The sequence below is a fragment of the Amblyraja radiata genome, unplaced genomic scaffold (assembly GCF_010909765.2).
Source record: "Amblyraja radiata isolate CabotCenter1 unplaced genomic scaffold, sAmbRad1.1.pri S103, whole genome shotgun sequence".
Lineage (NCBI taxonomy): Eukaryota > Metazoa > Chordata > Chondrichthyes > Rajiformes > Rajidae > Amblyraja > Amblyraja radiata.
The window spans coordinates 1,867,810-1,894,415 of NW_022630094.1; the positions used below are offsets into that span (position 1 = coordinate 1,867,810).

A 26,606-nucleotide genomic window follows, 5' to 3' on the forward strand; every position below is an offset into this window, starting at 1 on the left:
TTCCTGCATCTAGCCTGTCCAACCCCTTAAGAATTTTGTAAGTTTCTATAAGATCCCCTCTCAATCTCCTAAATTCTAGAGAGTATAAACCAAGTCTATCCAGTCTTTCTTCATAAGACAGTCCTGACATCCCAGGAATCAGTCTGGTGAACCTTCTCTGCACTCCCTCTATGGCAATAATGTCCTTCCTCAGATTTGGAGACCAAAACTGTACGCAATACTCCAGGTGTGGTCTCAACAAGACCCTGTACAACTGCAGTAGAACCTCCCTGCTCCTATACTCAAATCCTTTTGCTATGAAAGCTAACACACCATTGGCTTTCTTCACTGCCTGCTGCACCTGCATGCCCACTTTCAATGACTGGTGTACCATGACACCCAGGTCTCGCTGCATCTCCCCTTTTCCTAGTCGGCCACCATTTAGATAATAGTCTGTATAACATGGCTCTCAGCGGGCGACCGCGTGTAGCGTACGGCGACTACTCACTTGGCTGCATTACTGCCGCTCTGTCCGTCCGCGTCGGAGGAAGACGAGTTGTGGAGAGATGACGCCGCCGGTTCTTTGGCCTGGCCGTGGTTGGCGATCCTGCCCGCCGCTGCCGCCGCCTGTGGAGCTGGAGGAGGAGGGGGGGGCAGCGGCGGCTGGAGCTGGGTGGGCACGGACCAGTCGCCGAAGGGCTTGCAGGGCCGCTGGAGGTGCCCGTCGTGCTTGGCGGGGCCATGGTCGAAGGGAGGGCCGTGCGGCGGGTGGTGGCCCTGGGAGCCGGGGAAGACCGGGCCTGGCGGGAAGGGCGGGTACGGCAGCTTCTGCATCATCGGCGGCGGAAACTTGATCGAGAGGAGAGAGAGGTCAGCTGGCAAACGCACGCCCGCTTCGCACCAACTCGGACATAGACAATAGACAATAGGTGCAGGAGTAGAGGCCATTCGGCCCTTCAAGCCGGCACCACCACTCAATGCGATCAGGGCTGATCATCCCCAATCAGTACCCCGTTCCTGCCTTCTCCCCATATCCCCTGACTCCGCTATCTTTAAGAGCCCTATCTAGCTCTCTCTTGAAAGTATCCAGAGAACCGGCCTCCACCGCCCTCTGAGGCAGAGAATTCCAGACTCACAACTCTCTGGGTGAAAAACTGTTTCCTCATCTCAGTTCTAAATGGCCGACCCCTTATTCGTAAACTGAGTGTGGCCCCTGGTTCTGGACTCCCCCAACATCGGGAACATGTTTCCTACCTCTAGCGTGTCCAACCTCTTAATATGTTTCAATAAAATCCCCTCTCATTCTTCTAAACTCCAGTGTATACAAGCCCAGCCACTCCATTCTCTCCGCATATGACAGTCCCGCCATCCCGGGAATTAACCTGGTGAACCTACGCTGGGCTCCTCAATAGCAAGAATGTCCTTCCTCAGATTTGGAGACCAAAACTGCACACAATACTCCAGGTGTGGTCTCACTAGGGCCCTGAACAATTGCAGAAGGTCCTCTTTGTTTCAATAAGATCCCTTCTCATCCTTCTAAACTCCAGAGTATACATTCAATAGACATCTACCTCCTCCCCCAAGTCCCACGCTCTAATGACTACTCTTGTACAGTACAGCACACAATCAGGCCCTTCGGCCCACAATGTTCGTGCCGCACCTGAAGTTGTTTAACCAATAGAACCTGGTACAGTACAGGAGCAGGCCCTTCGGCCCACCATGACTGTGCGGGCATGGTGCAAAGTTGAACTAATGGGTGCATGGAACAGTATTGCACCTGATCAGACCCTTTGGCCCACAATGTCCGTACTGGACAGGATGCGAAGTTGAACTAATCGCGATCCATATCCCTCCATTCCCTGCATGTCCATCTAAAAGACTCTTAAACGCCACCATTGTATCTGCCTCCACCTCCACCCCCAACCTCTGTAAAAAATAAACGAGTCTTCTCCTCTCAAAGTAAACCCCTCGCAACTTACCAGAGGCTTGGGCTGAGAGATGGATGGCATGTGCGTGGCGGCATAAGGTGGCATCCCGAAATGGCCAGGCCCGAAACCTGGAAGAGGAACCACAGCATTACGCCCATCACCTACCGACGTTGGCCCTGGGCCGGCACGGTGGCGCAGCGGTTGAGTTGCCAGAGGCCCGGGTTCCATCCCGACAGCGGGCACTGGTGCTGTCTGTACGGAGTTTGTACGTTCTCTCTGCGACTGCGTGGGTTTTCTCCGGGTTTTCTCGAGTCAGTGTGGAAACGGGCCGATTGGCCCAATTTGCCCACACGGACCAACATGTCCCATCTATACGAGCCACTAGTTCCTCCCACATGTGTAAGAAAGAACTGCAGACGCTGGTTTAAATCGAAGGTAGACATAAAATGCTGGAGTAACTCAGCGGGTGAGGCAGCATCTCTGGAGAGAAGGAATGGGCGACCTGAAACCTGAAACGTGACCCATTCCTTCTCTCCAGTGACGCTGCCTCACCTGCTGAGTTACTCCAGCATTTTGTGTCTACCTTGGGTGGGTCTGGTTAATTAGCTCCTGTAAATGGCGGCCGTTTCGAAACTCCAAGCCGCTGGGAGTGTTCTTCCGAAGCCGGAGTTCCATCAGCGAGAGGGCCGGAAACATCGGGCCGCCGTAGCGGCGACTGCGGAGGCCTCAAATAGGCCCCGACCACGGGTGAACATGGAGGAAGTGGACTGAACTATGCTGCCTTCCCTCACAGTGGGAAACGTTGTGTTTTGTATTTTATTTGTGTGCTGCAATGGCAACTCAAATTTCACTACAACAATTGGTGTATGTGACAATAAATGTCCTTTGTCCTTTGTGTGTAGGGAGTGGATGAGAAAGTGGGATAACATAGAACTAGTGTGAACGGGTGATCGATGGTCAGCGTGGACTCGGTGGGCTGCCGGGCCCGTTTCAATAGACAATAGACAATAGGTGCAGGATTAGGCCATTTGGCCCTTCGAGCCAGCACCGCCATTCAATGTGATCATGGCTAATCATCCCCAGTAAGTACCCCGTTCCTGCCTTCTTCCCATATCCCTTGACTCCACTATCTTTAAGAGCCCTATCTAGCTCTCTCTTGTAAGCATCCAGAGAACGGCCTCTGATGCAGAGAATTCCACAGACTCACAACTCTCTGGGTGGAAAAGTGTTTCCTCATCCCCGTTCTAAATGGCCGACCCCTTATTCTTAAACTGCCTCTAGCGTGTCCAAACCCTTAATAATCTTATATGCTTCAATTGGATACCCTTTCATCCTAAATTCCAGTGTATACAAGCCCAGCCGCTCCATTCCTTCATCATATGACAGTCCCGCCATCCCGGGAATTAACCTGGCGAACCTACGCTGCACTCCCTCAACATCGGGGACATGTTTCCTGCCTGCTTCCTGGACAAACTAAAGGCAGCCAATGCGGCTCTTAGATTGGTGGCTGATAAGATTGTGGAAGCCTAAGGTACACAAAAAAGCTGGAGAAACTCAGCGGGTGCAGCAGCATCTATGGAGCGAAGGAAAAAGGCAACGTTTCGGGCCGAAACCCTTCTCCAGACTGATTGGGGGCGGGGAGAAGAAAGGAAAAAGGAGGAGCCCGAAGGCTGGGGGATGGGGGGAGACAGCAGGAGGGCTGAGGAAGGGGAGGAGACAGCAAGGACTAACAAAATTGGGAGAATTCAATGTTCATGCCCCCAGGATGCAGACTCCCCAAGCGGAATATGAGGTGCTGTTCCTCCAATTTCCGGTGTTGCTCGCTCTGGCCATGGAGGAGACCCAGGACAGAGTGGTCGGTTACGGAGTGAGAGGGGGAGTTGAAGTGCTGAGCCACCGGGAGGTCAGGTTGGTTATTGCGGACAGAGCGGAGGTGTTCGGCGAAACGATCGCCCAACCTCCGCTTGGTCTCACCGATATAGATCTGCTGACATCTAGAGCAGCAGCATCTATGGAGCGAAGGAAAAAGGCAACATTTCGGACCGATGCTGGAGAATCCTTACCGAGGAAGGGTGCCGGTCCGAGAGGAAGAGGTCTCGGCTTGCTTGCAGTTGCGTAGTATTCCACGGCCCTCTTGAACCGTTCAATTTTGTCTTCCGTCCTAGACTGGATTGATAAAGAAAGAAAGAAAGAACGGTGACAAAGCTCGCAGAATGAGCGCTGGCCAGGGGCTGGATCTGACGGCAGTGATGGGACGGCGGGCAGTGGGACATTCAATAGACAATAGATGCAGGAGTAGAGGCCAGTCGGCCCTTCGAGCCAGCACCGCCATTCACTGTGATCATGGCTGATCATCCACAATCAGTACCCCGTTCCTGCCTTCTCCCCATATCCCCTGACTCTCCGCTATCTTTAAGAGCCCTATCTAGCTCTCTGTAGAAAGCATCCAGAGAACCGGCCTCCACCGCCTCTGAGGCAGAGAATTCCAGACTCACAACTCTCAGTTTCCTCATCTCCGTTCTAAATGGCCTACCCCTTATTCTTAAACTGTGTGTGTGGCCCCTGGTTCTGGACTCCCCCAACATCGGGAACATGTTTCCTGCCTCAAGCGTGTCCAAACCATTAATAATCTTATGTTTCAATGAGATGCCCTCTCATCCTTCTAAACTCCAGAGTGTACAAGACCAGCCGCTCCATTCTCTCGGCTTATGACAGTTCCGCCATCCCAGGAATTAACCTGGTGAACCTACGCTGCACTCCCTCAATAGCAAGGATGTCCTTCCTCAAATTTGGAGACCAAAGCTGCACACACTCAGTACAGAGGCGGACCCCCAGGCTGGAGTCCTGTGCCTCACTGCCCGCATGCACTTGGGCTGCACGTAGGCGACGCGGGTAGAGCCACAGCCACATGCGTTCTGGTGACCCAGGTTCAATCCCCGTCTCCGGGTGCAGTATTCCCCCCCCTCTCCCCCCTCCACGCCATGAGTTAGCCTGCACATGTTCATGTGTTAACCTGAGCCTGCTCATAGAAACATAGAAAATAGGTGCAGGAGTAGGCCATTCGGCCCTTCGATCCTGCACAGCCATTCGATATGATCATGGATGATCATCCAACTCAGTATCCCATCCCTGCCTTCTCTCCATACCCCCTGATCCCTTTAGCCACAAGGGCCACATCTAACTCCCTCTTAAATATAGCCATTGAACTGGCCTCAACTACCTTCTGCGGGAGAGAATTCCACAGATTCACCACTCTCTGTGTAAAAAATGAGTTTCTCATCTCGGTCCTAAAAGACTTCCCTCTTATCCTTAGACTGTGACCCCTAGTTCTGGGCTTCCCCAACATTGGGAACAATCTTCCTGCATCTAGCCTGTCCAACCCCTTAAGAATTTTGTAAGTTTCTATGAGATCCCCCCTCAATCTTCTAAATTCTAGCGTGTACAAGCCGAGTCTATCCAGTCTTTCTTCATATGAAAGTCCTGACATCCCAGGAATCAGTCTGGTGAACCTTCTCTGTACTCCCTCTATGGCAAGAATGTCTTTCCTCAGATTAGGAGACCAAAACTGTACACAATACTCCAGGTGTGGTCTCACCAAGACCCTGTACAACTGTACTCATGAGTTAGCCTGCGAGTGGTAGCGTGTTAGCCTATCTATGGTAGCGTGCGTCCGAGTTAACCTGCGGGTGGTAGCGTGTTAGCCTATGTATGGTGGCGCATGTTCATGTGTTAACCTGCACATGGTAGCGTGTTAGCCTAAAGGGCCTGTCCCACTTACGCGACTTTTTCGGCGACTGCCAGCACCCGTCACAGTCGCAGCAGATCACCGAAAAATGCTGAAAATCCAGCGCGCGACCAGAAAATGGTACGACTCTTTCGGCGACTACTCACGACCATTCAGGCTTACTGCACATGTTGCTCCCCACACACTTGGGACAATTTACAGAAGCCAATGAACCTGCAAGTCTTTGGAGTGAGGGAGGAAACCAGAGCTCCTGGAGTGTGTACGAAGGGGGAGAAGGGGGTTCGTGGTATCAGAGCACGAGGTGTACTTAATTTAGAGGTACAGCGTGGAAACAGGCCCTTCGGCCCACTGAGTCCATGCTGACCATCAATCCCACTCGCTCTCTGTTATCCCACTTTCTAGGGTCTCGACCCCGAAATTTTGTTTATTTCCTTCGCTCTATGGAGGCCGCCTTCACCCGCTGAGTTTCTCCAGCGTTTTTGTCTACCTTCCACTTTCACATCCACCCCTTCACGCACAGGGGGGCCAATTAATCGACAAACCTGCACGTGTTTGGGACGCGGGAGGGGACCAGAGTACCTGGAGGAAACCCACGCGGTCACGGGGACACGTATAGAGACAGACAGAACCCGAGGTCAGGATTGAACCCGGGCCTCTGGCGCCGCGAGGCAAACCGGCGAGGGTTTTTGCCAGGCAGCGCTGTGGAAGATGCCGCCGAGCCCGAGCCTCCGATGCTGCGGCTAATACTGACCCGAGAGTGTTTGAAGACGTCCTTGGCCACGGCGTCGAGATTTCGGATGTCGGGGACGTTGCTGACGTATAGGGCGACGGCTTTGATCACCACGTCGCAGGGCGGCAGCACCAGCTGGTGGGCTCGGACCTGCAAACAGTGGGGAGAGAGGAACATAGTGACAATCAGAGCAGACCCGTCCCCATCGGTACCGTACCCCAGTGTTACACACACAGACCTGTCCCCAATGGTATTGTACCCCAGTGTTACATACAAAGACCCGTCCCCACCGGTACTGTATTTAGATTCAACTTTATTGTCATTGTGCAGTGTACAGTACAGAGACAACGAAATGCAGTTAGCATCTCCCTAGAAGAGCGACATAAATATGAGCAATAAATAAATCTATTTACGTGCATACAGTCATAGTATTTTTTTTCCTGGTGGAAGGAGAGGGGGTGATTGGCAGTCACCGAGGTACAGTGTTGAGTAGTGTAACAGCCACAGGGAAGAAGCTGTTCCTGGACCTGCTGGTCCGGCAACGGAGAGACCTGTAGCGCTTCCCGGATGGTAGGAGGGTAAACAGTCCATGGTTGGGGTGAGAGCAGACCTTGGCGATGCTGAGCGCCCTCCGCAGACAATGCTTGCTTTGGACAGACTCAATGGAGGGGAGCGAGGAACCGGTGATGCGTTGGGCAATTTTCACCACCCTCTGCAGTGCTTTCCGGTCGGAGACAGAGCAGTTGCCATACCATACTGCGATACAGTTGGTAAGGATGCTCTCGGATCCCAGTGTTACACACAAAGACCCGTCCCCACCGGTACTGTACCCCAGTGATACACAGCGACAGATTCATCTTTTATCACCGACTATAGAAACAATCCTAACAATGAGGAAAAGTCAACATGATTTTGTACTAAAGTAAATGATGTTTGATAAAGCGTAAAGCTATACGCACTATAGATCAATAGACAATAGGTGCAGGAGTAGAGGCCATTCGGCCCTTCGAGCCAGCATCGCCATTCAATATGATCATGGCTGATCATCCACAATCAGTACCCCGTTCCTGCCTTCTCCCCATATCCCCTGACTCCGCTATTTTTAAGAGCCCTATCCAGCTCTCTCTTGAAAGTATCCAGAGAACCGGCCTCCACCGCCCTCTGAGGCAGAGAATTCCACAGACTCACAACTCTCTGTGAGAAAAAGTGTTTCCTCGTCTCCGTTCTAAATGGCTTATCCCGTATTCTTAAACTGTGTGTGGCCCCTGGATTAGGACTCCCCCAACATCGGGAACATGTTTCTTGCCTCTAGCGTGTTCAGACGCTTAATAATCTTATTTTTCAATGAGAAACCCTCTCATCCTTCTAAACTCCAGAGTGTACAAGCCCAACCGCTCCATTCTCTCAGCATATGACAGTCCAGCATTTCGTGTGTACCCATCCCTATCTCTAGTTTTCCTCCCCACCTAACTCTCAGTCTGCAGAAGGGTCCTGACATGAAGTCACCCATTCCTTCCCTCCAGAGATGCTGCCTGGCCCGCTGAGTTACTCCAGCATTTTGTGTCTATCTTCAGTCTGAACCAAACAAAGCCTGCCACGTGGGAGGGCGGGGTTCATCGGCAGATGGAAGGCGTTAGATGCAAAGGCTAGAGGTAAAATTAGTTCACCCTCGTTGAAAACATTAGCGACGCATTGGTGCTGGTGTCTGACGGGAACGGTGACTGACGCACCACACATCTCCGTCCTCCAGTTCCTGCGGACTTCCGCCGCTGGAAGTTTAGGATTTTGGTGTGTGTGTGTGTGTGCGTGTGCTTAATCATCATTCCTTACAATGCCTTGTACGACAGTGATCGCAACTTCTACTGAAATGTGGATGGCCATTGGCGGGCTAGAAGCTCACTGGCCCTTTGACAGGCCTCGTTTTTGGTCCACAGCCCCCTCTTGGTTCTTGGTTTCTTGGTCCTCCACAATATTCCAAATGGAATTTAAACTGGAGGTGGTGAAGGGAGGGCTAAAGCCAGAAAGGGTTATTGGGAAGAAAGAACTACTTTAAATTTAATTGCATCTGGTTGGGTAACTATAATCGGGTGGAGATTATTCCATGCTTTAATTGTGCGGGGGAAGAACGAATTGCTGTACACATCTGTCTTTGTAGCTGGGATCACAAATGGGATCGAATGCCCTCGTCTGCTCCTAATTGGTTTGGGTTTGGTGTAGGTCTTGTAATCTATGTCGAGCTGACCATTTAACATTTTGTAAAAACAGGTCAAACGGTGAGCTTCACGTGTGTGTCTGTCTTGGAGAGGGTTCCACCCCAGAGAATTCAGAAGTTTGGTGACACTCGCTTCTCTCTCATAGGTGTTAGTAACAAATCGAGCTGCCTGTCTTTGGACACGTTCGATGGAAGAAATGGCAAACCAGGTGGGAGAGACAGTTTAGTCTCCGACTATCCGATCACGGAGCAGGTAAAAGGAAGAAAAGATCTAACAATTAAGAAATGCTGGAGTAACTCAGCAGGACAGGCAGCATCTGTGGAGGGAAGGAATGGCCGGCTGCTGGAGTTATTCGCATTTTGTCCTCCATCTTCGGTTGAAACCAGCATCTGCAGTTCCTTCCTAACAATTGGAGGCTGATGGGATTGTGCCAAGTTTTTTGTTTTAAACAATTGATGTAAACGCCTTGCTGGTGGCACTGCAGATTTGGTTACTACCGCTCGCGGGAAGGACAGGGAAGCTTGGAAGCGAGACAGACAGGTTGTGCGAGTGTGCAGAGATCTGCCAAGAAGTGCACGGCAGAAAAAGGAGGTCATTCCTTTCTTGGCCGGGAAGGTAAGAGAGTGTAAATTAACCGAACAGTTTGCAGAGCTCTGAGACGTGGTGGGAACAAGATGTCCCGGACACCATTTCTAAAAAGCCAGCATGCAGGTACGGCAATTTGGAAGGATCACAAATCATTATTTATTACAAGGCGATCGGAGCACAGAAGTAGTAGGGTTTTGTTGCATATATTCAGGGCAGTGGTGTGACATGGACTGGTGAGTACGGTGAGTAAGGCAAGGCAGCGCCTGTACCACCTCAGGCAGCTGAGGAAATTCAGAATCCCTCTGAGGATCCTTCAGTGCTTCTACTCTGGGGCTGTAGAAAGCATCTTGTCCGGCAACATCTCAATCTGGTTTGGGAACAGCTCGGCCCAGGACAGGAAGGCTCTGCAGAGAGTAGTGCGTTCGGCCGGACGCACCATGGGAACTACACTCGCCCCGCCCTGCAGGACCTACACACCAGGAGGTGCAGATCCAGAGCCAGCAACATAATGGGGGACCCCTACCCCCCCAGCAACGGACTGTTCCAGCTGCTACGGTCAGGCAAGCACCTCTGCTGTCAAACTGCGAAAACAGAGAGGATGAGACATAGAAACATAGAAATTAGGTGCAGGAGTAGGCCATTCGGCCCTTCGAGCCTGCACTGCCATTCAATATGATCATGGCTGATCATCCAAGACAGAGTTTCTTCCCACAGGCCATCAGGACTATAAACTCTATTCTCACCAGGGACGAATTAACTGTTGTGCTGTGATTTAAAAAAAAGTCTCTAAAGTTTTTGCACAATCCCGCAGGCATTGCCACTTTCATTTCACTGCACATCTTGTATGTGTGTATGTAACAAATAAAGTTGACTTGACAGTATATAGATTCCCTCCATAACGTCTGGGACAAAGACCAACATGCCATTAGCTTTCTTCACTGCCTGCTGTACCTGCATGTTTACTTTCAACTCCGTACAGATTCTACCGCTGCGCTACCCAAAAGCTACCAGACTCCAGATGGTGGAGGGTTACTGCACTGAGAGCAGAGTTTCGTTCGTTAGGTGACATTTCGGGTCGAGTGCCTTCTTCAGAGGTTTCGCTGAAGATAGACACACAATGCTGGAGTAACTCAGCGGGCCAGGCAGCATCGCTGGAGAAAAAGGCGATGTTTTGGGTCGAGAGCCTTCTTCAGAAGTTTCGCTGAAGATAGACACAATAGACAATAGGTGCAGAAGTAGACCATTCGGCCCTTCGAGCCAGCACCAACATTCAATGTGATCATGGCTGATCAACCCCAATCAGTACCCCGTTCCTGCCTTCTCCCCATATCCCCTGACTCCGCTATCTTTAAGAGCCCTATCTAGCTCTCTCTTGAAAGCATCCAGAGAACCGGCCTCCACCGCCCTCTGAGGCAGAGAATTCCACAGACTCACCACTCTCTGTGAGAAAAAGTGTTTCCTCATCTCCGTTCTAAATGGCTTACTCCTTATTCTTAAACTGGGTGTGGCCCCTGGTTCTGGACTCCCCCAACATCGGGAACACGTTTCCTGCCACAAGCGTGTCCAAGCCCTTAACAATCTTATATGTTTCAATGAGATCCCCCTCATCCTTCTAAACTCAACAGTGTACAAGCCCAGAAGGTACACAAAATTGCTGGGGAAACTCAGCGGGTGCAGCAGCATCTATGGAGCGAAGGAAATAGGCGACGTTTCGGGCCTAAACCCTGTACAAGCCCAGCTGCTCCATTTTCTCAGCATATGACAGTCCCGCCATCCCGGGAGTTAACCTCGATACACAATGCCGGAGTAACTCAGCAGGTCAGGCAGCATCGCTGGAGAAAACGAATAGGCGACATTTCGGATCGAGAGCCTCCTTCAGAGGTTTCGCTGCGTACACTCACCTTCAGAGAGGCAAGTGGGTGGTCGGGACCCAGGAGACTCCAATGGAATGCGGCCAGATCTTCGTCGGGGAGAATGTGGTTACCTGCAGGAGATGAGGGGGAAAGGGATGATACATCGAACAAATGCCAAATGGAGGGAGACGGAAGTGCCGACCTGTCGAGGAGGAAAGACAGACCCCATAAACCTCACCGACCCGCAAGAGCAAGAGCAAGATCGCGGATCACCCAGGCGCCAAATTGAACTAATTGATAGATACAGCGTGGAAACAGGCCCTTCAGCCCACGCCGACCAGCGATCACCCCATGCACTAGCACCATCCCACACACTTGGGACAATTTACACAATTCAAACAAGTTTCCACATTATCCCAATTTCACACGAGGGCCAATTAACCTACAAATCTGCACGTATGTGGAGGGGGGGGGGGGGGGAAGAGAATCCCACGCGGTCACAGGGAGAACGTGCAAACGCCCGAAGTCAGAATGGAACCCGGGCCCCTGGCGCTTTATGGCAGCAGTTCTACCAGCTGCCCCTCTACAGTTGTACTCGACCCATCGATTGTTCGCTCATACTAGTTCCGCGTTACCATTTTCTACACTCTGGGGGGCAATTTGTAACAATACTCACCTTCAGCGGCGCTGCAGTTCTGCCACTGGCCGTGTACGCGACTTTGGCGCCTTTGGGGGGGGGGGCGGGCGGGACGGGATTAAAATGGCGTTTTCTCCTGCCTGTCGGAATCGAACTTTCTCAGGCTGTTCAGCTGCTGCAGAAAAATCGTTCCGACTTCCGTTCTCGGAAGTTTTTCTTTTTAAATTGCGGGACAAATTAATCCCTGGAGTAAAATAAAAAGCTACTTCTAACGCCGCCAACGGGACGGATCTCACGTAGGGGACAAGACATAAGGCAAGTCGTTTATTATACAAATAAACTTGCTTCTTAGGATGACTTTAATCCAAATTTCATTGGCGAAAATGTGATTTTGGCCCCATACGAACCGGCAGTGTTTTTCCTGCCGATATGGGGTTCAAATTCACCGCAAACCGCAACGTTCCAATCGATCGCGTTCCACAAAAACCTCGCAAGATGATTAAAATGCCCATTAATTTACGGGAATTAAACATTAAATTCCTTCCATTTGGCCTGTAAATTCATGACAATGAGATTTATAAATCCTGTTATATTGTGAATTCTTGTGTGAATGTTATGTGAACACTTAGGCTATTTAAAAATGTTAACCTTTTCTTAAGAAATGGATAGATGTTTAGATCTAGTAATTGAATTTTGTAATTAGCTACAATGAGGTAACTAACTAATTAGATGCTTTAATTCCAGGTCATCTAAGTAAGATTTGTTTCAGAATGCTTCAATCTATAACTGAAAATTTTATTCAGTTCTCTTAATTTTTAAGTAAGTTATTGGCTTTTGACTGTCCTTGATCACAGCTTTTGTGTTAAGTCAATGGAAAAGCAATAGGGAACAAGATGCTAATTTCCGAGTTTGAAAATGGCCATAACCTTTTTAATACTGAAGATGTGAAAGTGAATTAGGTGTCAAATTAAATTTCTGGGATGCCAGGACTTTCATATGAAGAAAGACTGGATAGACTCGGCTTGTACTCGCTAGAATTTAGAAGATTGAGGGGGGATCTTATAGAAACTTACAAAATTCTTAGGGGGTTGGACAGGCTAGATGCAGGAAGATTGTTCCCGATGTTGGGGAAGTCCAGGACAAGGGGTCACAGTTTAAGGATAAAGGGGAAATCCTTTAGGACTGAGATGAGAAAAACATTTTTCACACAGTGGTGAGTCTCTGGAACTCTCTGCCACAGAAGGTAGTTGAGGCCACAGTTCATTGGCTATATTTAAGAGGGAGTTAGATGTGGCCCTTGTGGCTAAAGGGATCAGGGGGTATGGAGAGAAGGCAGGTACAGGATACCGAGTTGGATGATCAGCCATGATCATATCGAAAGGCCGAATGGCTTACTCCTGCACCTATTTTCTATGTTTCTTTTTATGCTTTATCTGATGGGATAAATTGCAGACTGGATTTTTTTAATCTCAACATTTTGTAACATTGCTACTCTACCAGAAGAGCAGCAGCATTCCCTCCTGCCCCCAGCCCACCTCCGCGCTGGCCGAACCGCCGACTACCCACCCAGCAGGGCGGCGAAGATGCTGAAGTGGGCAGGGTTGACGTTCAGCTGCTTGGCCACCTCTTGCATCAGGTACTGGTTGGTGGTGAGGCTCTTGCCGTTCCAGCTCAGCTTGAGGGCGTGTGCGCTGAGGTAGCACTGCACGTTGCACAGGGCGTACTCCGAGTCGGAGGCGATCAGGCCGTGGAAGCCATTCTCGCGGTAGAAGGAGATCACCTCCTGGTGGTGGTCCTCGATGCTCTGGACGACCTGCGGGGGCAGACGGGACACGGAGAAAATAAACAAAAAAAGCCCACGCTGGTTCATGTGATCATGCCTTACAGGAGCAGAATTCATCCAGTCTACTCTTCCATTCAAATATTGGTTGATCCATCTATCTGAACAAGGGTCTCTGAAGCTAGATAGGGCTCTTAAAGATAGCAGTCTAGGGATATGGGGAGAAGGCAGGAACGAGGTACTGATTAAGAGGGAACTACAGATGCTGGAAAATCGAAGGTAGACAAAAATATTGGAGAAACTCAGTGGGTGAGGCAGCTTCTATGGAACGAAGGAAATAGGCGACTTTTCGGGTTGAGACCCTTCTTCAGACTGATCGGAGCGGAGCGGAGACGGCGTTCTGGCTTTCGGCGGCGGCGACATCACCACGGAGGTCCGCTGGACTGGAGAGCGGCATCTTCGGCCTGGATCGATCGCCTCAGCGCAGAGGGAGAACAGGGAGGGAAGAGACGGAGACTGGGACTTTGCCTCCATCACAGTGAGGATGTGCTTGGTGAACTCACTGTGGTGGATGTTTAATTTGTGTTTATTGTATGTTTTGTTATTATTGGTTCTGTGTATGACTGCAGGCAACATAATTTCGTTCAGACCGAAAGGTCTGAATGACAATAAAGGATCTATCTATCTATCTATCAGCCATGATCACATTCAATGGCAGTGCTGGCTTGAAGGGCCGAATGGCCTACTCCTGCACCTACTGTTTATTGAAATGTCACCCATTCCTTCTCTCCAGACATGCTGCCTGTCCTGCCGAGTCACTCCAGCTTTGGGTCGATCTTCCCTTTAAACCAGCATCTGCAGTTCCTTCCTACACATGACTGATCTATCGTTTAAGAAGGAACTGCAGATGCTGGAAAATCGAAGGTAGACAAAAATGCTGCCTCATCCGCTGAGTTTCTCCATGACTCATCTATCTATCGTTGCCTCTCCACCCCATTCTGAATGAATACGTTTATTGACCTTGAAAGTATCCAGAGAACCGGCCTCCACCGCCCTCTGAGGCAGAGAATTCCACAGACTCACAACTCTTTGTGAGAAAAAACTCCTCATTTTCCTCGTCTCCGTTCAAAAGGGCCGACCCCTTATTCTTAAACTGTGTGTGGCCCCTGGTTCTGGACTCCCCCAACATCGGGAACATGTTTCCTGCCTCTAGCGTGTCTAAACCCTTAACAATCTTATATGTTTCAATGAGATATCCTCTCATCCTTCTTAACTCCAGAGTGTACAAGCCCAGCCGCTCCATTCTCTCAGCAAATGACAGTCCCGCCATCCTGGGAATTAACCTGGTGAACCTACCCTGGGCTCCCTCAATAGCAAGAATGTCCTTCCTCAAATTAGGGTACCAAAACTGCACACAATACTCCAGGTGTGGTCTCACCAGGGCCCTGTACAACTGCAGAAGGACCTCTTTGCTCCTAAACTCAACTCCTTTCGCAATGAAGGCCAACAGGCCAAAACTGCACACAATACTCCAGGTGTGGTCTCACCAGGGCCTCTTTGCTCCTATACTCGACTCCTCTTGTTATAAAGACCAACGCGCCATTCGCTTTCTTCACTGCCTGCTGTACCTGCATGCTTACTTTCATGCTCACTACAGTTAGACTTTAGAGATACAGTGCGGAAACAGGCCCTTCAGCCCACCGGCTCCGTGCTGACCTCGTACACTAGCACTATCCTACATACAAGGGACAATTTACCCACAAGGGCATGACTTTGGGATGGGGCATGAAAACCGGAGAGGTGCAAACTCCGTAGAGGCAGCAGCCCAGGTGAGGATGGAGCGAGCAAGCTCGGGCGGGTCTCTGGCGCTGTGAGGCAGCAGCTCTATCGGCGGTTGAGAAGTTTCCACTCAGTACAAAACCTCCTGTGCTCGTTAAGAGGGATACAATGAGAACAGTCGGTGCAGCGAAGCAAACATCGAGCAAAGGCACGCCCCAGTCCCAGAACACAAACAGTGCCAGCACAGAGGCAGCATTAAAAATAAGACACAGCTCCCAGCTGCCTTACCAACTTCAGGCAGTTACTGTACCACACAAACAAATGATATTGACTCACAACCGTGTGTGTGTGTGTGTGTGTGTGTGTGTGTGTGTGTGTGTGTGTGTGTGTGTGTGTGTGTGTGTGTGTGTGTGTGCGTGTGTGTGTGCGGGCGGTCTCTAACCGCACAGCACGTGCGAGGAATCACTCCAAGGGGCATCCAAGCCAGAGAACGCTGGGATCACTCTCGGGAAAATGTGTCAGAAAGAACTGATAAGAGGTGACAAAGGAGGAAGGAAAAAAGAGAGAGACAGAGACACAGAGGGAGAGAGAGGGAGAGGGAAAGAGGGGGAGAGAGAGAGGGGGAGGCAGAGAGAGAGGGAGGCAGAGAGAGAGGGAGGCAGAGAGAGGGGGAGGCAGAGAGAGAGAGAGGCAGAGAGAGGGGGAGGCAGAGAGAGGGGGAGGCAGAGAGAGAGAGAGAGAGAAGAGGCAGAGAGAGAGAGAGAGAGAGAGAGAGAGAGAGAAAGAGAGAGGCGGAGAGAGAGAGGGGGAGGCAGAGAGGGGGAGGCAGAGAGAGAGGCAGAGAGAGGGAGGCAGAGAGAGAGAGGCAGAGAGAGAGGGAGGCAGAGAGAGAGGGAGGCAGAGAGAGAGGGAGGCAGAGAGAGAGGGAGGCAGAGAGAGAGGGAGGCAGAGAGAGAGGGAGGCAGAGAGAGAGGGAGGCAGAGAGAGAGGGAGGCAGAGAGAGAGGGAGGCAGAGAGAGAGGCAGAGAGAGAGAGAGAGGCAGAGAGAGAGAGAGACAGAGAGAGAGGCAGAGAGAGGGAGGCAGAGAGAGGGAGGCAGAGAGAGAGGGAGGCAGAGAGAGAGGGAGGCAGAGAGAGAGGGAGGCAGAGAGAGAGGGAGGCAGAGAGAGAGGGAGGCAGAGAGAGAGGGAGGCAGAGAGAGAGAGAGGCAGAGAGAGAGAGAGGCAGAGAGGAAAATTTGTTATTTGCTTGGAGAATGACGTAGCAAGTAGGAAAATCCTCCTTGATCGCCAAGTTCCAGCCCTCACAGAGTAACAGGTGTAGGACACAATCCTCATAAACAAGTCATTTGACAGATGAAATATGCACAATACCTCAGGTGCATTTGCCCGCAGAGGGAGAGGGGGAGGGAGAATAGTACCGAGGGCTGCCATGGAAAGATTGTCATCGCGATGCATCACAGCACGGTTTGGGAACAGCTCCACCCAAGACCACAAGAAATCACAGTCGTGGACCATCACGCGCGCACAAACCAACCTCCTTTCTGTCCACTCGGTCTACACCTCACGCTGCCTCGGCAAGGCCAGCAGCACAATGGCGGACCAGTCTCACCCCCAGTCGCTCCCTCTCCCCCCCCCCTCTCCCATCAGGCAAGAGGTACAGAAGTGTGACAATAGACAATAGGTGCAGGAGTAGGCCATTTGGCCCTTCGAGCCAGCACCGCCATTCAATGTGATCATTTCCAATCAGTACCCCGTTCCTGCCTTCTCCCCATATCCCCTGATTCCGCTATCTTTAAGAGCCCTATCTAGCTCTCTCTTGAAAGTATCCAGAGAACCTGCCTGTGAAGAGAATTCAAGTCAAGTTTATTCGTCACATACACATACGAGATGTGCAGTGAAATGAAAAGTGGCAATGCTCACGGAAAAGTTCCTCACAGAGAGGAACTGTGAAAAACTCTCACAGAGAGTTCCACAGACTCACAACTCGCTGTGAGAAAAAGTGTTTCCTCGTCTCCGTTCTAAATGGCCAACCCCTTATTTTTAAACTGTGTGTGGCCCCTGGTTCTGGACTCCCCCAACATCGGGAACATGTGTCCAGACCATCACGCGCACAAACCAACCTCCCTTCTGCCCACACCTCACGCTGCCTCGGCAAAGCCAGCAAGGGCCAGTCTCACCCCTGGTCACTCCCTCTTCTCCCCTCTCCCATCAGGCAAGAGGTACAGGAGTGTGAAAACGAACACACACACCTCCAGATTCAGGGACAGTTTCTTCCCGGCTGTCAGACGACTGAACCGTCCTATCATAGAAACATAGAAAATAGGTGCAGGAGTAGGCCATTCGGCCCTTCGAGTCTGCACCGCCATTCAATATGATCATGGCTGATCATCCAACTCAGTATCCTATACCTGCCTTCTCTCCATACCCCCTGATCCCTTTAGCCACAAGGGCCACATCTAATTCCCTCTTAAATATAGCCAATTAACTGGCCTCAACTACCTTCTGTGGCACAGAATTCCACAGGTTCACCACTCTCTGTGTGAAAAATGTTTTCCTCATCTCGGTCCTAAAAGATTTCCCCCTTATCCTTAAACTGTGACCCCTTGTTCTAGACTTCCCCAACATCGGGAACAATCTTCCTGCATCTAGCCTGTCCAACCCCTTAAGAATTTTGTAAGTTTTATAAGATCCCCCCTCAATCTTCTAAATTCTAGCGAGTACAAGCCGAGTCTATCCAGTCTTTCTTCATATGAAAGTCCTGACATCCCAGGAATCAGTCTGGTGAACCTTCTCTGTACTCCCTCTATGGCAATAATGTCTTTCCTCAGATTAGGAGACCAAAACTGTACGCAATACTCCAGGTGTGATCTCACCAAGACCCTGTACAACTGCAGTAGAACCTCCCTGCTCCAATACTCAAATTATTTTGCTATGAAGGCTATCAACAACTAGAGAGCCTCCCAGCCTCCTCATTGGAGCTTTAATCTATCTCTAATCAGACTTGATCTTGCTCTGAATGTTGCACCCTTCATCATTTATCTGTAGTCCGTGAATGACTTGATTGTAATCACGTATAGTCTTATTTTTAAGATACATCACCCTGATCCTGGCCTCTCTCCACTGGCTCCCAGTACGGTACAGAATCAACTTCAAGCTCCTCTTAATTCGTATACAAAGCCCTTAACGGACTCCCCCCCCCCCCCCCCCCCCCATATCAAAAATCTTCTAACCCACCATTCTACCTCCAGGTCCCTCACGTCGGCCGACGGGGCCACTGACTATCCCGTGGTCTAGGTTTAAGCTCAGGGGCGACCGCACTTTTGCGGTTGCAGCACCTAGACTGTGGAACAGCATCCCTCTCATCAGAACTGCCCCCCTCCATCGACTCCTTTAAGTCGAGACTCAAAACCTATTTCTACTCCCTAATGTTTTTGAGCCCCTTTGAGGGGGCGCTGCAAACAATAATAATGAAACAAGGCCTTTGGCTCACCGAGTCCACGCCGACCAACAAGAAACAGTTGGATAGGACAGGTTTGGAGGGTGACGGACCAAGCGCAGGCAAGTGGGACTAGGGTAGCTGGGAGGGACATTGTTGGCCGGTGTGGGCAGGTTTCCACACTGTATTAATCTATGATTAGTTTATCCTTTTACTGACTGAATAGCACAAAACAAAAAATCTTCCACTGTACCTTGGCACCCATAACAATTAGAAAAGACGATCTTGTAATAAACAAATTCAGAGACTCTTGGTTTAGTTTCGAGACACACAAAGCAGGCCCTTCAACCCGGCGAGTCCGTGCCGACCAACAATCACCCATAGGCTAGTTCTATTCTACAAACTAAGGGCAATTTACAGAAGCTAATTAACCTACAAACCCGCACGTTCTGTAGTGTGGGAGGTAACCAGAGCATTCACAGAAAACCAACACGGTCGGAAGGAGAACGTGCAAACACCGCACAGACAGCACCCGAAGGACATTATTGCTATTGAGGGAGTGCAGCGTAGGTTTACCAGGTTAATTCCCGGGATGGCGGGACTGTCATATGCTGAGAGAATGGAGCGGCTGGGCTTGTATACTCTAGAGTTTAGAAGGAAGAGAGGATATCTTATTGAAACATATAAGATTATTAAGGTTTGGACACGCTGGAGGCAGGAAACATGTTCCCGATGTTGGGGGAGTCCAGAACCAGGGGCCACACACAGTTTAAGAATAAAGGGTCGGCCATTTAGAACGGAGACGAGGAAACACTTTTTCACCCAGAGAGTTGTGAGTCTGTGGGATTCTGTGTCATCTGCCTCCCTCTCTCTGTGTCATGTGTCCCAGATAGGACAATTAAATTCTTGCTTTGCTTCAGCACAACGGAATTATAGAAGGCATGAATATCTTCCACGGTGGGTTGTGTAAAGCACTATTTTCTTTAGAGATACAACGTGGAAACAGGCCCCTCGGCCCACCGTGTCCGCGCTGACCAGCGAGCTCCTGTTCACGCTAGTTCTGTCCAATGCCTTTAGGGACAATCTACAAACCCACAGCGGTAGAGTGGTTGCTTCACAGCACCAGAGACCCAGGTTCAATCCCAATGACGGGCGCTGTCTGTACGGAGTTTGTACACTCTCCCTCTGGCCCTGTGGGTTTTCTCCGGGCGCTCCAGTTTCCTCCAAAGGCGGACATGGCTTTGGTAAAATTGTCAATTTCAGCCAGTGTGCCGGGATAGGTGAGTAGAAGTCAAGTCACAAAACTGACCACTGCCCACATCATCTTCCACACATTGGTTCCACTTTGGGAAAGGCGTTCGAGAGAGGGGTGCAGAGACAACACCAGGCAACCTTGATTCAGAGCACTGGCACTGAAGAAATGAGGGTACCCATGGACTCGACTGGGACAAAGCCACTGGTGCAGTGTATTTAAAACAAATCATATAGCAAGACGATGAAGTCAGGGAGACAAAGATCAATTGAATATACTGTTGGATTTACAGGCACGCTTGCAGAAACAATCCTCGTATTCACTGCAGACAAGGTCGCATTCATATCACCCGTGCCAAAGAGCATCGATTGCAATTATGAAATGAACTTTGGTACAGATCAGATAACTCCAGGATGGCATACTTGTGAAAAATATAGCAACAACATGCATTTATTTGGCGTTTTTGATACAGTGTAATGTCAAGGTGCTTCAAGGAGTGTTAGCGAACTAGGTTTGAACACAAAGATATAGACACCAAGTGCTGGAGTAACTCAGCGGGTCAGGCAGCATCTCTGTGGAGAACGTGGACAGGTACAAATTGCTGGAGTAACTCAGCGGGTCAGGCAGCATCTCTGTGGAGAACGTGGACAGGTACAAAGTGCTGGGGTAACTCAGCAGGTCAGGCAGCATCTCTGGAGAACGTGGACTGGTACAAAGTGCTGATGTAGCATGGATAACATGGATAGGTGACGTTTCAGTGTTGGAGTAACTCAGCGGGTCAGGCAGCATTTCTGGAGAACATGGACAGGTACAAAGTGCTGGAGGAACATGGACAACATGGAAAGGTGACGTTTCACAGTGCTGGAGTAACTCAGCGGGTCAGGCAGCATCTCTGTGGAGAACGTGGACATGTACAAAGTGCTGGAGGAACATGGACAACATGGAAAGGCGACGTTTCACAGTGCTGGAGTAACTCAGCGGGTCAGGCATCAGAGGGGTATGGAGAGAAGGCAGGTACAGGATACAGAGTTAGATGACCAGCCATGATCATATTGAATGGCGATGCAGGCTCGAAGAGCCGAATGGCCTACTCCTGCACCTATTGTCTATGTTTCTATGTATGCGGAGATGCTTCGAGTAGTGGGAGAGTCTAGGACCAGAGGGCACACCCTCAGGATAAAAGGACGTACCTTTAGAAAGGAGACGAGAAGGAGTTTCTTTAGTCAGAGGGTGGTGAATCTGTGAAATTCATTGCCGCAAAGGGCGGTGAAGGCCAAGTCAGTGACCATTTTTAAGGCGGAGATTGACAGATTCTTGGTCAGTAATGGTGTCAAGGGTTATGGAGAGAAGGCATGAGAGGGAAAGATCAGCCATTACTGAATGGCGGTGTAGCTTCTGGGCCGAATGGCCTAACTCTGCTCCTATCACTTAGGAACATGACCATGGCCACATAATTCACCAATATCGTAAGACAACTTCTCCACAACCTTATGAATCAGGGATCACAACTTTCAAATGCCCTGAAGTCGTACCAGTCAGTCAGCCAAGTTTAATATGGGTAGTCCACAAGTCATAGGAGCAGAATGAGGCCATTTGGCCCATCAGGTCTATGCCTCCATTCAATCATGGCTCTTCCTGACATTTTAAATCTGGATATTTTAAATTTAACAAAAGGATTGTGAAATAAAACTAAAAAATGCCTGCAAATTACATGATTCATTTTCAATCCAATCCCTTCATTGATTATTTTTCCACTGTCACCCCTTATGGCACATTATTTTCCATTAGATTTGATGTAATGCACAAGTATATTTTCCTCTGAGCATGAATATTTTAAAATCATTAGATGAGTTTAGAGATACAGCTCAGAAACAGGCCATTTGGCCCATTCAGTCCCTGCCGACCATCGATCACCCGTTCACACTAGCTCTCTGTTTAGTTTAGAGATACAGCATGGAAACAGGCCCTTCGGCCCACTATATCCGCACCGACCAGCGATCCCCGCACACTAACGCTATCCTACACACACTCGGAATCATTGACATTTATACCAAGCCAATTTACCTACAAACCTGTACGTCTTTGGAGCGTGGAAGGAAACAGAAGATCTCAGAGAAAACCCACGCAGGTCATAGAAACATAGAAAATAGGTGCAGGAGGAGCCCAATCGGCCCTTCGAGCCAGCACCGCCATTCATTGTGATCATGGCTGATCGTCCCCAATCAATAACCCATGCCTGCCTTCACCCCATATCCCTTGACTCCACTAGCCCCTAGAGCTCTATCTAACTCTCTCTTAAACCCATCCAGTGATTTGACCTCCACTGCCCTCTGTGGCAGGGAATTCCACAAATTCACAACTCTCTAAGTGAAAAAGTCTTTTCTCACCTCAGTCTTAAATGAACTCCCTTTTATTCTAAGACTGTGCGTGGCCCCTGGTTCTGGACTCGCCCAACATTGGGAACATTTTTCCTGCATCTAGCTTGTCCAGTCCTTTTATAATTTTATATGTTTCTATAAGATCTCCCTATAAGATCACGAGGGGAATGTACAAACTCTGTACAGACAGGATCGAACCTGGGCAACTCTACCGCTGCGCAACCGTGTCACCCCAATTCTCAACCACTCCCTACACACGACGGGCCAATTAGCCAATGAATCGTGTGGGGTAGTGTAAGAATGCGGGGATCACTGGTCGGCGCAGACTCGGTGGGCCAAAGGGCCTGTTTCCGTGCTTTATCTGTAAACGGTCAGACCACCCTCTGAGTAACATAACGTTGCAACTTCTTAAATCTCTGCCCCCCTCACCTTGAGCCTCTGCTCTCTGGTTTTTGTACTCTATACCCTGGAGAAAAAGACCTCATCCTCGCCCACATGTCAGCACTCACAAATCTTTTCTGATTTGTACCAATCGCGCAACAAGTCAATCAATGATATACATGCTTAAGATCACAGCTCAGCTCACTTGCTTACACTCAAGTCCATGACATGACTGGGTATCTGACACTCATGCACGGAAATCGCTATCAAAACATGGGGGGACACAATTTCTTGGCGGCCGCGCGCAGGCGCGCGCACACGTCCACGCATGCGCACACACACACGTCCACGCATGCGCACACACGCCGTGGGCCCCTGTGGACGGTAACATCGGGAGCTGACCTGGTTGGTGACCGACTCCAAACTCCAGCAAAATCCGCCCCGAATCGTGGGGCTTGAATCGGCCCGTTCGCGGGGTCTTTCATCGGCCGGCGGGGGCTTCAAAAGCGGGAGCCTCGATCGCCTCGATGCAGCGGTTTGATTTCAAGCCGCGCCGGGCGCTGAAAGGCCCCGCGAACGGGCCGATTCAGCCCTTAGAAAGCGTCTGATATAAAGTCCGGATTACAAAACGCGGGGGGGATTGTCCCCAAGCTCTCAAAGCCGGGGAGGGGGAACACACGTACGAACGGACATGTCCCCCCCCCCGTCCCCCCCAGGATTTCCGCCAATGCTGACACTTTTTTAAAAAAATCTGTTGCATCCGATTTTACAGGTCAACACAATTCTACTGTCGTTAGATCCACCACCCACATATTTATCCCCCACGAGTTTTAAAATAGATTTCTACGAATGGCAGATAAACACATAACAAGGGTCTCCAAGGGACGATGTTAGGATTATTTTCACAACACCATTTTAATGCTCAGGACTATATTCAAAACTGATCATTGTTCAATTTGCCTTTGGATGAGCATCATATTTTAAGGCACGCTGCTACTGAATATCATGAGTCAGCACTCCGATCACGTAATCCATAACTACCCCCCCCATCCCCATGACCCCAACTCTATATATGACGGCTCTTTGCATATTTTTAATACGGTATGCAAAATAAAGAATGTCACCCGTGATAATATTCATTCACATAGGTTTCTGACAAGACTATGGAGCACTTGCACCATCATTTGATTATTTTATCAGTACTCATAAACAGACTGCTGTTTTTGCATAGATTGTGCATTTACTGGTCGGCTCTTCAACAATTGTAACGTGGAACATAGAAAGGAACAACACAGGCAAGCAAACATGATGCCAAGTTGATCTAGGAACGGGCGACGTTTCGGGTCGAGACCCTTGCACACGAACCATTCTACACATGGAATGCAGCACAATACTGCAGCCAACATGTGCACCTCTTAATCATTTATGAGTTGAGGTTACCAGACAAGCAGCTCGGAGGTCAGAACTAACAATGCTGGTTCAAATCCCCCCCCCCCATGCCCAAAGCTGTTGTGGACGACATCCACAAGACTCCACAGAGAGTGGTGAATCTCTGGAATTCTCTGCCACAGAAGGTAGTTGAGGCTAGTTCATTGGCTATATTTAAGAGGGAGTTAGATGTGGCCCTTGTGGCTAAAGGGATCAGGGGGTATGGAGAGAAGGCAGGGATGGGATACTGAGTTGGATGATCAGCCATGATCATATTGAATGGCGGTGCAGGTTCGAAGGGCTGAATGGCCTACTCCTGCACCTAGTTTCTATGTTTCTATGACTACAAAAACATCTCCCAAGCCGACTGGATCTCATGATTAATAATTATTTTAACTCCTCTTCCCACACCGACATTTCTGTCCTGGGCCTCCTCCATTGCCAGAGAGAGGCCACACGCAAACTGGAGGAAGGGCACCTCATATTGGGGCAGCCGACAGCCCTACGGTATGAATGGTCGACACAAAATGCTGGGGTGACTCAGCGGGACAGGCAGCATCTCTGGAGAGAAGGAATGGGCGACATTCTGGGTGACGCTTCAGTTTGAGATATGCCCTCCGGAGATGCTGCCTGAGCCACAGAGTTACTCCAACACTGTGTATTACCAACATCCCCTTCCACTAGCATCCGTCGACACCCACATGCCATCTTTATCAAAGCACAGTCCACAATCTAACAACACGCCCCTTCCACCCCCATTAATGGACCTCCATAATCTGCCAGCAGCCATTTACATGCCCAACCACACACCCAGTCAACACCCTCTTGACGTATCCATCGATATGGAGTTATAACTCCACCTTCTCTACCCAACAATCCTTTGCCCACCTACCAGCCCCTTGTCCGTGCCCACTTCCTTCCCTGCCATAACATACCATCACTGCACAAGAAGCCCCCCCCCCCCAGCATCCGTGTGCCTCCAGGGATGCCCCTGGACCTGCCCATCTGTATACCCAACATAGAAATTTAGAAAATATGTGCAGGTGTAGGCCATTCGGCCCTTCGAGCCTGCATCGACTGCCATTCAATGTGATCATGGCTGATCATCCAACTCAGTATCCTCTCCATACCCCCTGATCCCTTTAGCCACAAGGGCCACATCTAACTCCCTCTTAAATATAGCCAATGAACTGTGGCCTCAACAACTTTCTGTGGCAGAGAATTCCACAGATTCACCACTCTCTGTGTGAGAAAAAAAATTCTCATCTCGGTCCTAAAAGACTTCCCCCTTATCCTTAAACTGTGACCCCTTGTTTAGGACTTCCCCAACATCGGGAACTATCTTCCTGCATCTAGCCTGTCCAACCCCTGAAGAATTTTGAAAGTTTCTATAAGACCCCCCCCTCAATCTTCTAAATTCCAGCGAGTACAAGCCGAGTCTATCCAGTCTTTCTTCATATGAAAGTCCTGCCATCCCAGGAATCAGTCTGGTGAACCTTCTCTGTACTCCCTCTATGGCAAGAATGTCTTTCCTCAGATTAGGAGACCAAAACTGTACGCAATACTATGGCAAGAATGTCTTTCCCTGTATGCCCCTGTATACCCACCATACACCATCAATGTACCCCAAAACATCTTACACATGCCCACCAGCCTCCCCTGTTGACATGTGGAGGAAGGAACTGTAGATGCTGGTTTAAACCGAAGATAAGACACAAAAAAGCTGGAGAAACTCAGCGGGGCAGGCAGCGTCTCTGGAGAGAAGGAATGGGTGACGTTTCAGGTCTCGGGTCTGAAGAAGGGTCTCGACCCGAAACGCAATCCATTCCTTCTCTCCAGAGATGCTACCTGTCCTGCTGAGTTACTCCAGCTTTCTTGTGTCTGTCTCCCCTGTGAACATCCTCTTCCTAGCCTCCATAAGTAAACATCCGCACTACCAATACCCCCACCAGCGCTGCCTATGCTCCCTTACACTCTGCCACTCACGGTTCATGCGCCCTCACCCCCCTCTCCCGACAATGCTGCCTCTGCCACCTCCCAACAACAAGACCACACAAAATGTGTTGGAAGCAACTGCGGAAGCTGGTTGACATTGAAGATAGACAAAATACTGGAGTAACTCAATGCCCCTTGCACCCCATCAATACACCCCACATCCCTGGCATCCCCAGCAATGTCCTCCCACATCTCTGGCACCTCCACCAATGTACCCACAGTCCCCTGGCACCCCATCGATACCCCAGGCGCCCCACCAATGCCTCGTACACCATCAATACACACCCTCACTTCACCAATGACTCCTTGCACCCCCTCAATGCAACCCTCGCCAACGCCTCTTTGCACCCCAGCAATGTAGCCCCACACCCCTGGCACCCCCCTCCCCCCCCCCCCATGCCTCCTTGCACCCCATCAATGCCACCCTCTCCATTAGCACCCCATTAATACACCCCCACACCCCTGGCATCCCCCACCAATGACCCCACACCCAGGTGCCACA

General features: G+C 50.1%; 1 protein-coding gene across 1 annotated transcript in view; it reads right to left on the bottom strand.

Annotated features, from left to right (window-relative positions):
* Positions 1-483: 483 nt before the first annotated feature.
* The window catches only part of LOC116969089 (constitutive coactivator of PPAR-gamma-like protein 1), a 30,727-nt gene continuing 4,604 nt past the window's right edge, over positions 484-26,606 (bottom strand). Inside the window, exons 2-7 of the mRNA XM_033016039.1 lie at positions 13,240-13,486; positions 11,085-11,167; positions 6,404-6,532; positions 3,971-4,073; positions 1,959-2,035; positions 484-828 (exon numbers count right to left, since the gene is read on the bottom strand). Coding sequence (XP_032871930.1) covers positions 484-828; positions 1,959-2,035; positions 3,971-4,073; positions 6,404-6,532; positions 11,085-11,167; positions 13,240-13,486 — 984 coding nt within the window. The remainder of the gene's footprint in view (positions 829-1,958; positions 2,036-3,970; positions 4,074-6,403; positions 6,533-11,084; positions 11,168-13,239; positions 13,487-26,606) is intronic.